Below are 10,807 nucleotides of genomic sequence, written 5' to 3' on the forward strand. Positions count from 1 at the left end.
TCTCATGCTAGATGAGAACAGATGCTGCTTGTATTGCAGGGGCAGATTATGGTGAACCATTTGTTTTTAGAAACTTGACTACTGTTGCCCATTTTTTTTACAGCAAAAACTGGTGTTCTACAGAACAAAAAGCTTGAAAATGAGTGCTCTACTGCAACAATTTTGCACCAACATATGGCAGTTGTGCCTTCCTTGAATAAGTGGTGGCATTCCAGTAAAACACACAAGACCACACATCTGTATGCTATAGTGCCTGTATTTGTTTGGGAATATTCTGAATTCTAAAAAGCCATGAAATACAATTCAGTGATGTCCCAGCATATCAACTGCATACCAGCTGTGTTCTAACAGCATACAGCCTTTCCCTAAAAAACATGCAAACACCTAGACATGCCGAAGCGTAGCAACCCCGTCAATATATTTAAAGGCTTTCTAACATCTTCCTAAAAACCAATGTAATCAAGAAGGGCTTGCTTGTCCCATTCCAGAATAGCTTCACCAGTACTGAAGCATTGTTCCCTGAGATAGAAATGGTTCTGAGATGAGATGTCAAAACCAGATCTCTTTGCTTTAAAAGGTCTGACATCATCCTAGGTAAGCAAATGAAACAAACAAACCTCTGTTTCAAGGAGGCAAAATATAGAGCTTTAGGAAAATTGGCTAGTGTCACAAAGTTATCATTTGGAATCTTCTTCAGGATTCTTGGCAGAAAATTTCTCACGTAACTTTGTCCATTTTCCTTTCTTTGCTTCTTCCATCTGCTTCAAGCTAGCTGCATTAAGAGGAAGTCAGAAAAGACAAAAAATAATAGGGTTTTCATTATAAAAGCAATTTTCTTTCAGAGGCTGCTTAAACAGTAACATGGTGATATATGCATGTTTGCCATCATGTATACATGTGACAGAAAGCCACAGCCAGTCCTAGTTCCCTGGCACATGTGCCTGTGCAGTTCACATGCCTGAACACTGACATTAATCATGCCCAACCACTCCATTTAAAGTACACTCTAAAAACCATAAGGTGTGAAACAACCATTCGTTTTCATCTCAATAAGTTTATGTTTCGCTGCCCGGGGCAGACCTGCTCTCCTTAGTCAGAACAGTACATGTGGAGCCAGCAAAGACTAGCATTTTCTATGCACTGCAGCCAGAACACAAGACTGCTATTTAGCTTCAGGACACTTCAGGAATGTTTAAATTTACTGTTTCTATAAAGGCTGTTTGTCTCGATACAGTTAGCTTAGATAAATCATAGTATAATAGAAAACTCTTGAACTGTAAAAAGTGAAACCAAGCAGAGAAAGCATCTTCTACACAGGTTAATTTAGACTGTTCTTTATCGTATTTCTTGTTCCCAAGCAGAAACCACAAATGCAGGAAGAATGGAAAGCAACAAAATCAGTTGATTACTGCTGTCTATTGTGGGAGTGACCAGGAGTCTTAATTTGAGGCTCATTAGCTCTGGGAACACACACTCCCTTCTTCAGACTTGTGTGTCTCAAATGCAGGACAATTTAATGCTGAAAACCCCAATTCTGTACTGAAAGGATTGGAGGCAAAACAGCTGATGAGAAACAAGAGAGCAGTATTAGCATGGTCAGGTGGACCCTGAAGTATTCAATAGTACAAATTATTATTGTAAAAAAACCAAGAGGCAGCACCCCTCCTTGGCAGCCCATGCAGCTCGCAAGAGAAGGAATGGCTGGCACCTTGAACAGCTGTTAGGGAGCGAGAAATTACAGGTCCCACTTGCATCTATTTTCTAGACTAAGCTCAACTTTTTGGGACACAAAATCCATTTATCATAGTGTGCCACATTCCTCAAGTAACATGTTACTCTTAGCACTAACATTAAAGACAGAATACAATTGGTGCATTACAAATAGCTTTTGCATAATGTTTTGCTCATGGGAAGGCTATTTATGGGAAGGAGGGAGGGAGGAAACTCCTGTGTGCAAAGCAGGGGGGATGTAAAGGGCAGCTGAACCGTTTTAGCCAACCAGATACAGAACAGTAAATGGATAAAGCATAGTTTGCTCAAATACCTGTTGCAAGGACTAGCTTACATTCTTCAACTGTCACCCCAGTAAAGCTTGTATCTTTCAAACGTGGATACTATGCAAACAAACAGAAAAATATATATAAATATAGCAGCCTCCTGCTTCCCCTGAGAACAATGTTCTCTTAATCTTTCTTCTCATATGGCATCAAAATTGTATGCTGAAGTAAATTCGCTAAATGCCATAGCACGAACATGCTCACTGCTGTTTCATTCATATATATGAATGCATTTCTGAAATAGCAGGGATGGCTAACATGGACCTCCAAATGCACAACTACACTCCCATCAAGCATAGCCAGTAGCGTCGGATTGGGGCAATTGTAGTCTTAACACTAGGAGAGCCACAGGCTTGCCACTCCAATTTACACAGTAAAAGGTGAACTGGCTTGCTCAAGAAAAAGCAAAGACACTGTGGTAGATAATATAGTGTCATCTGGATGTTATTGGACTTCAACTCCCATTAACCCTGATAATGGGATAATTATCAGGGGGTTGGACTAGATGACCCTTGTGGTCCCTTCCAACTTTATAATTCTATGATTTTATTGGACATGCTGGCTAAGGCTGATGGGAGCTGGAGTCAAACAACATCTAGAAGGTGCCATGTTGGCTTCCCCTGCAAAAGATAAATCAGAGGGGTCTTAGTATCAGGATTACAAAACACATCCCAGAGGCAGCTGTCAGATTCTAACACTGGGTACCTGGCCACAGTGATAGGACTTACCTTGTTTTTATAGTAATTGGTATGGATTTTGGCTAAACTCTCAAACATTTCATCGCAGGTCACTGGATCAGAAATCTGCAAGAGTACAAAAGTACAGTGAAATTATTCCTAGAGTGTAAACAACACTTCCATTGAACAGAAATTTTATATTACCAGTGTTGTAGAGGAAGACATTACATTTTAAAATGCAAACTAGTTTTGTTCTTCGTATCTATTCCAACAGAGTCACTGAGTTAAAATACAATCAGAAGCCCATCCCTGAGCAAAAACCTATCTAAGCTCCAGCTCTTTCACATATCAACCCAAAAGTCCTGAGCATACTATGAACTCTCTGTTGAGATAAGGGGGAATTTTCTTACTTACTCAAAAATGACAAAACCCAAATCCCATGTCAATGGCAAATTCTAAACCCAGGCCCTGCCACCATTCAGTCTCACTTATTTCCTTTGAACCCTTAGCTTACCAATATTCCATAAATCTGGGGTACAGGCATGGTACAAAGCCAGTCAGATACAGATAATTAACAGAGATAATTATATTAATTTATTACACAATTATTAAGTGCAAAAGTTTTTCTGGTTACTTCAGAAATAGCCCTTTATCTTTAGATTATACTTTTTAAACTTCTTACTGTCACTTTAAATACCAATAGCTTACATCCAGCTAAGACAGCTTTAAAGGAACAGTAAATTGGATAGCTCAGTCAGTAGAGTAAGAGACTCTTAATCTCAGGGTTGTGGGTTCAAGCCCCACATTGGGCAAAAGAGATTCTTGCATTGCAGGGGGTTGGACTAGATGACCCTCATGGTCCCTTCCAACTCTAGAGTTTATGATTAAAGCCCTTTAGCCGAATTGCTTTTGTACTCTCTCCACCCCAGTTAACACTAAAATGGAGGACTCTGTTGGAAGCCTCTTCATCCAACCCTTTACTGACCTATTGAAGAAATTTGTTTTGCTGCATTGCCCTGGAAATCTGCCCTCTCCTGCCAGTCACCAACATTCTGGTTCTCCCTTTTCCTCCTCAGCCTAAGCCAAGTGATTCAGCTACCCACAGCAAGTTATCAGCCAACAAGGCATTCCACCTGTCCCTCATGTCTTCCTTCTTCCCTGACCCCCTTCCCCTGCTGTCACAGACCACCCTTAACTCCAAGTCTCCAGCCCACCCCAATTTTCAATTAACTAACTGCTGACCAGCACCCAACCATTTATATTCATTCTCTCTCTCTCTCTCTCTCTCTCTCTTTCACACACACACACACACACACACACACACACACACACAATATTGCACACATTTATTCTGGCCGCTCAAGTCCCGCTCCACCCAATACCACTGTCCAACTGAAAATTCCAAGCTTGCACCCAGCAAACAAAATATGCATACCCTCCCTCCCTCCCGAATACTAAGGATTCTCTCTCGGCTGTCAGTTAAGGCCCCATGCAACAGTTAAAACTAGTTTTCACCAGACCAGACAGAAAACTTCCTACATCAAATACATTACAATGCACAGTACGATACAAATGTCAGAACACATTACACAATACCCATTACAACTTAATTCAAATAAACAGGATTTCTTCACACTGCGTTACACTGATGTGCTGCAAAGAAGTGTTTGCAGAATAAACAGCTCCAAAATATGCCAAACAGATCAACAAACATGAGCAAACCTCTTCACAGAGGGGAAAAAATGCATTTAATCCAAGATACTGTCAATAGCTGTGGCCTAGATGCACTAGATAAGAGGACAAAGCACACTTCAAGGTCATGCGGAAGGTGTGTCATCTAACTATCATATTCATTTCTAAGTTTTATTATACTTGGTCTTCTCAGACAGAAAAAATGATGCATAAACATATGTTTTTAATGAGAGATTTTTTTGGGGGGGGGGGAGAGATAAACTACCAGAATGATATCTAGTCATGTAATGACCAAACTGCATCTTGGAAAGCAATAATCGGCTGCATGAATTATGCAAGTCAGAATAATATGACGTGTCTTTTCTTCCACAGCCCAAGATATTGGCCAGTGTTCAAATCAGAAAAATGGGGCAGGCCGCTTGTATAATACTGAGTTTTACATATTTTTGTATTCACACTGAAAAACCCTGATAGTGTTGCAGCTATCATGTGGAAAGCAGAAATAGCTTTTCAAAAAAGAAAAAATACCCCAGCACATCTCATTACACATGGATAAAACAGACATTAGACTTACAAAGTACCTCTATATCTCTGACTCTGCTCTTTATGCATCCCTCCTGCTATTTGGCAAAAAATAATAATCTCTTTACTATATAAAGTATTTTATACAGACAAATTGATATCAGCGCTGCAAGCATCAATTTAAATTTTTCAAAACCGATGACAGTTTTGGAAAATTAAGGTAGGAATCAGCTGCTCTGAGCACAAAAAGAAAGGAAAAGCACGTTCCGAAATGGATGAAGCAGACAAAAGTAACAGAACAGCCCTGCTCGGAGGATGCTTAGAAGATAGTGACTCTCTTAAAAATGAGTGTCTGCCATAGATTTATTTCATTAATTTTTGCAAAATACGCATTCTTCTTCCATGGAGACCATTATGTGGTGCTGTACTACCACAATGCATACATACACTTATGTCCCAGGCATTAAGAACTGACTCCAAAACATTTTCAGTGCTGAACAAATCATGACTTGAAATCAAGAAAAGCTCAAGGCCATAGAAAGGGTCTCTATCAGTTAAGTAACCTGGAAATAATCCAGCAAAAGCCGATACATCCCGCAAACGAAATGAACCTGGTTTTAAACCGGCATCAACCTGGAGGGCAAGGGAACCAAACAATTTTTGGCACTTGACTGCAGCACAGAAAGAGGGCTATTAGTTCAGCTAAGAGACCAGCTGCCATTTGGCATGTTCCTCCCCTGAACTGTTTCCAATGAAACTGATGGTTATAAAAACCACCTAACTTTAAGAACTGATCCCAGAGTTTTCTTATTTTTCTCTTCCCTTCCTTCCCCCTTTTTTGTTTTTGTGTTGTGTCTTTTACATTGTAAGCTTGTGGGCTCAGACTGTCTTTGCTTTACTCTGTGTATAGCCTTTGGATACTTTTAGGTACTTCAAAAATAAAAAAGAATAATTTTTGAAAGCATCAGAGCCAGAAGAAAACCTAGCTCTGCCTGAAATCAGAGACAAAAGACTTTAATGATAAACTAGGGAACTCTTAAAGTCAGATCCAGATACTATTCCTTTCATCTGGCCCTAACTTCAAGTTCCCCACTGCACCAAGGTTCACATCATATACTAAATTTCTGAAAAGGAACTTTCATGTAAGAATTAATATGACACCCATTTGTAGAGCACTGTGATGATAACACACATAAGAGTATATTTTACTGGAGTCAGTCAAAAGAGGGAATTTCAACATGTGCAGCTCTTTTCACCGCTGCATGTCGAAATGTACTTGCCAAAAGTCTCTATACAGTGGTACCTTGGGTTACAGACTCCGCTAACCCAGAAATAGTACCTCGGGTTAAGAACTTTGCTTCAGGATGAGAACAGAAATCGTTAGCGGCAGCGCAGTGGCAGTGGGAGGCCCCATTAGCTGAAGTGGTGCTTCAGGTTAAGAACAGTTTCAGGTTAAGAACGGACCTCCGGAACAAATTAAGTTGTTAACCCGAGGTACCACTGTATATGCTATTAAAGCCACAGCCTTAACCTCTTAAGCCACCTGGAACAAGAGGTGTGTTCCTGTGATTGGGTCTTTTCAAAAATTGTGCTATAATCCAGAGAAAAACAGAGGCTATAGACACTACACAGCAGTCAGTGTAAGTGGCTTGGGGAGAAGTGAATTTATCTAAGTATTTTTATACAGCACTTCAATCATTTACTCCTGCCAAGAGCAGTTTATCAGAGAATTTCATGCAACTGATATCATAATTACATTTATATTCTTCCTTGCCACATGCTGCGGTAGAGGGCAATCCCACCTTACACAGGAAAAAACCTGAAGAACTTTCTAACTTGTCACCCCATTTCCAATGGAATCTTTTCATTCTGAAGTGTCAAAAACCCACACAGTGAAGCAACCTGCATTTTAAAGTTGTAACTCAACCCTCACTCTTGCTGCTTGCATGGCTAATACTGCATTCAGAGCCCTGGTGCAAACAGTGACTGAGGTAGAGGGGGGAGTACAATTACAACGTACAATTGGATTGGGCCTCATGCTGTTGCACAGCAACAGTGAGACTGGCTCAAACCCAAGAATACCCCATTTGGGGATCTTCCGCACTGTTACTGGATATCCCCTCAATGGCACTCCTGCCCATTTAGCTTATCCTTCCCAACCCATTGCAAGTGGGGTACAGATTGCTCTGCCCCTTGGCACCAAGTGCCATTAAACAAAGAGTGAGGTCTCAAATAAGATATATACATACCGTATTTTTCGCTCTATAACACGCACCCGACCATAACACGCACGTAGTTTTTAGAGGAGGAAAATCCGTAGGCATGCCACCCGTAGGCATTCCCTCCATAACACGCACAGACATTTCCCCTTACTTTTTAGGAGGAAAAAAGTGAGTGTTATGGTGCAAAAAATACGGTATATATTAAAAGCATTTAGATACTGACTTGAGCTCTAAAATGGAGTTCATTAATTCTCCTGGAAACCTGATAGCAGAGGGGTCAGATGCACAGTGCCAGCTCTAATATTAGGCAGCACAAGAGGCAGCTGATTTTGAGAGTCATGAAAAGGTACCAAACTGTGATGCATTTATTATTGTATTTTACTGCCAGAACAGGGGAGAGATGCTTGTAGGATTTTCTGCCTCAGCTGCCCAAATAATAACATGACTGGCCTTGGCGTACTCCACCTCTTGACTTGGGGAGGGAAGGATTCACCTCAGGCATCAGAATGTCTTGGACAAGGCCCATAGATATAAAAGGCAGGGTTCCTGCACCTTAAAAATTGCTTGCATGGCAGGGACACCTGCCAAAAGCACCCCTCTTCTGAACAACTATTAAAGTTGCAGGGACCCCACCCTGTGTTCGAATCTGGATACTCTAGCAGGGCCGGCCTCTAGCATGAGGCAACCACTTCAGGCAGCAGGATCCACAGGGTAGCATATACCGATGAAGAGCTTTCTTCTCCAGTTGTCCCTGATGTAGATCTTCACGCACCCTTCCTCCCTGGCCTGGAAAGTGGGAGGAAACATCTTAATGGTTCGCCTCAGGTGCTAAGATGTCTTGGGCTGGCTCTGAGCACAGGCATGACTCACCTTAGGGCCTGATTGATTCAGGCTAAAATCCTGTGCACGCTTACCTGGGGAGTAAGCCTCACTGAAGACACAGAAATACAGTTGTACCTTAGAAGCCAATCGCCTTGGCACTTGTACGTTTTGGCTCCCAAACACCACAAACCCAGAAGTGTTCCAGTTTGCGAATGTTCTTTGGAAGCCGGAAAGTCCGACGTGGCTTCTGCAGCTTGTGATTGGCTGTAGGAGCTTCCTGCAGCCAATCGGAAACCGCGATTTGGTTTCTGAACATTTTGGAAATCGAACCGACTTCCGGAACGGATTCTGTTTGGCTTCCAAGGTACGATTATATTTGGGAATAAGCACCCAGAAGCCTGCGCTGTCTCTTCACCATTACACTATGCAAATATCTAGTGCCGGATTTACGTATAAGCTAAACAAGCTATAGTTTAGGGCCCCACCCTCTTGGAGGCCCAAAAAAAATGTAAGGAAAAAAATATTGGATGTACTTTTCCAAAATATAAGATAAAAAATAAATAAAATAAAACCTACATACAGTGAGAGCTTAATATTTTTTTCACTATTAAGAGACTTCTTCTTAATTGTATTTCAGTTCAACAATTACTTTGATAAAATACATATTTTGTTATGTGCAAATGGCTTTAGATACCTATTAGGTCCATAAATTACCATATAGCATATGTTCAACAAAAAAAGCAGTGACAATTTGTTGTTGACAAAGGACAGCTGGACTTATAAAGGGCCCCATTACCTTCAGTAGCTTAGGGCCTCAGCAAACCTAAATCCGGACCTGCAAGCACCACACAGAGGCACAAACACACAAGGGTTGCCACCCCTCCTGTATAATACAGGACTGTCCCATATTTCATGCAAAATGCTACGCCCTGTTTTTGTCCTGTATTTGAGCTCTCTCTCGCCCAAGCTACGCATCCTCTCCAAATGCACGTGTTGGAAAGGGCGTGCGAAAGGTCATGTGGTTAAGCACAGACAGGTTTACAAATTCACGTGTATGTATGCACGTGAAAAGTTCCACATGGGCCGTCCTGTTCGTCTGAAATAGATTGTATTGCTTTGAAGTCACTTCAGCACCAGATCAAACTGCCCTGTATATTGCCAGAACAAGGGTAGCTACCCTAAAGACGCCACAAAATGGGAATTAAATAATGCGGGGACCACCAGCTGCCCAGGGCGCCGACCTTCCCCCTCCCCCTCCGGGCGTCGCCCCCGCCCCACCTGCGTGTTCTCTCCCTCGCGGAAGGCCTGCGCCACCCTCTGCCGAAGGAAAGTGCCCAAGTCCCGCCCGCGCTTGGTCTCCTCCACGGGCCACTCCTCGCAGAGCTTCAAGAAGCGCCGGTACCGCGTCACCGCCATCTTGGCAAACGCCTGCGCGACACCATTGGCGCGTGGCTCACGTGGTCCGGGCTATGCTAATCCCGTCATTAGTATTCCCAACGGAGGCGCGGCGATTGGCTCCTCCGACTCTCTAGTTCCTCTCTAGTTAAAGCAGAGAGAGCGGATTGGTACCTGCGCAGATGGAACGAGAGAGCTTCCCAGACCCGCGGGACCGCAGAGATAAGAAAAATAGAGAGGCGCCTTTTTTTCAGGATGACAACATTCCGGGTTTACATTGGCGAAACGGATTCATGGAAAGGAACGGAGAAATCTGGCATACGGTCGCTGTGATTGAGCAGGTGGGTCGTGCCCACCGAAAACTAAGAGTTAACGGCAAAGGGACTTCATGCTCCTCCTTCTCCTGACTCGGGACTAATTGAGCATTTGCAAATTCCAAATGCCGACAATCATTTCCCGAAGTTGGAAAATGTGCGGTTGAGACCAGCGCTTTATGACAGCTCTGCAGGGTTGCACTTTGGCGTTCAGTCTGAAACTTGCTTGGATTTTTGCGGGGGGAGGAAAAGAAAAGAGAAAGATTCACGCCAAACACCCCCAAATTGCAGCCAAAGTCGATCTCCCTAAATTCCTCCAGTAGCATACAGAAGCTTGCCTGCAGACACTTTGCATTTATAAATGTTGAGAAACTAACTGCATTCGTTTGTCACAATAAGAAACAAGTCCCGAATTACAAAGAGCACGACTCCTGTCTTTGCTGCTATCTTTTGAAATTTCTTTGGCCGCCCAGTAACAGCTGCGGTAAAATTCAGAATTTCTCTATAGGTTTATGTGAGTTTGCGCAAGGGGTGCGGGGGCGGAGTCCATAGAAACCAGAAATCTGGCAACATGTTACATCGTTATTTTTTCCTATCTCTATGAAGATTCGTTCGATTGGGAAGACTTTAGGGGTGGCGCTCATTCTTCGGTATTTGCCTGTGCGCCCGTGTTGGGAGTGGAGAGGGATTGGTAGGGGCGTCGTCTTATGCAAAGCAGCAAAGGAGAGTTTGAGTTTGATTCGCACATGATTTCTCCCAAAGAATTCTGGGAATTGTAGTTTATCCTTCACAGAGCAGCAATTCCCAGTACCCTTAACAAACTCAAATTCCCAGTATTCTTTGGGGGAAGCCACGTGCTTTACCTGGCTAGTTGGATGCGATCTTTTTCTTACTCCCCTCTATGAGATGCATAGTCCTTTTTAGGGGTTAATTCAGAAGTGAGTTTCATTTAATGCAGTGGGACTTAGTATTTCGGAAGCAAGTTACTCCAAAGTAAGAATTCATTGCGATTTACTGCAGAGTAAATGTTGACAGAATTGCAGTCTTAATCTGCACAGCCACACAAATTATAAGGCTCTCCTTTCCAAGATGCAACCATATGGTTA

General features: G+C 42.5%; 1 protein-coding gene across 1 annotated transcript; it reads right to left on the reverse strand.

Moving 5' to 3' along the window:
- Window positions 1–240: 240 nt before the first annotated feature.
- Window positions 241–9,464, reverse strand: UQCC2 (ubiquinol-cytochrome c reductase complex assembly factor 2). Its single transcript, XM_083620008.1, has 4 exons — window positions 9,271–9,464; window positions 2,786–2,860; window positions 2,045–2,114; window positions 241–772 (listed from the first exon to the last, which is right to left on the reverse strand). Exons 1-4 carry the CDS (start codon window positions 9,406–9,408, stop codon window positions 678–680), a joined length of 378 nt encoding a protein of 125 aa, XP_083476134.1. The 5' UTR covers window positions 9,409–9,464; the 3' UTR covers window positions 241–677.
- Window positions 9,465–10,807: the final 1,343 nt, after the last annotated feature.

This window comes from Podarcis filfolensis (assembly GCF_964270895.1).
Source record: "Podarcis filfolensis genome assembly, chromosome: 6".
In the NCBI taxonomy this organism is placed as follows: domain Eukaryota; kingdom Metazoa; phylum Chordata; class Lepidosauria; order Squamata; family Lacertidae; genus Podarcis; species Podarcis filfolensis.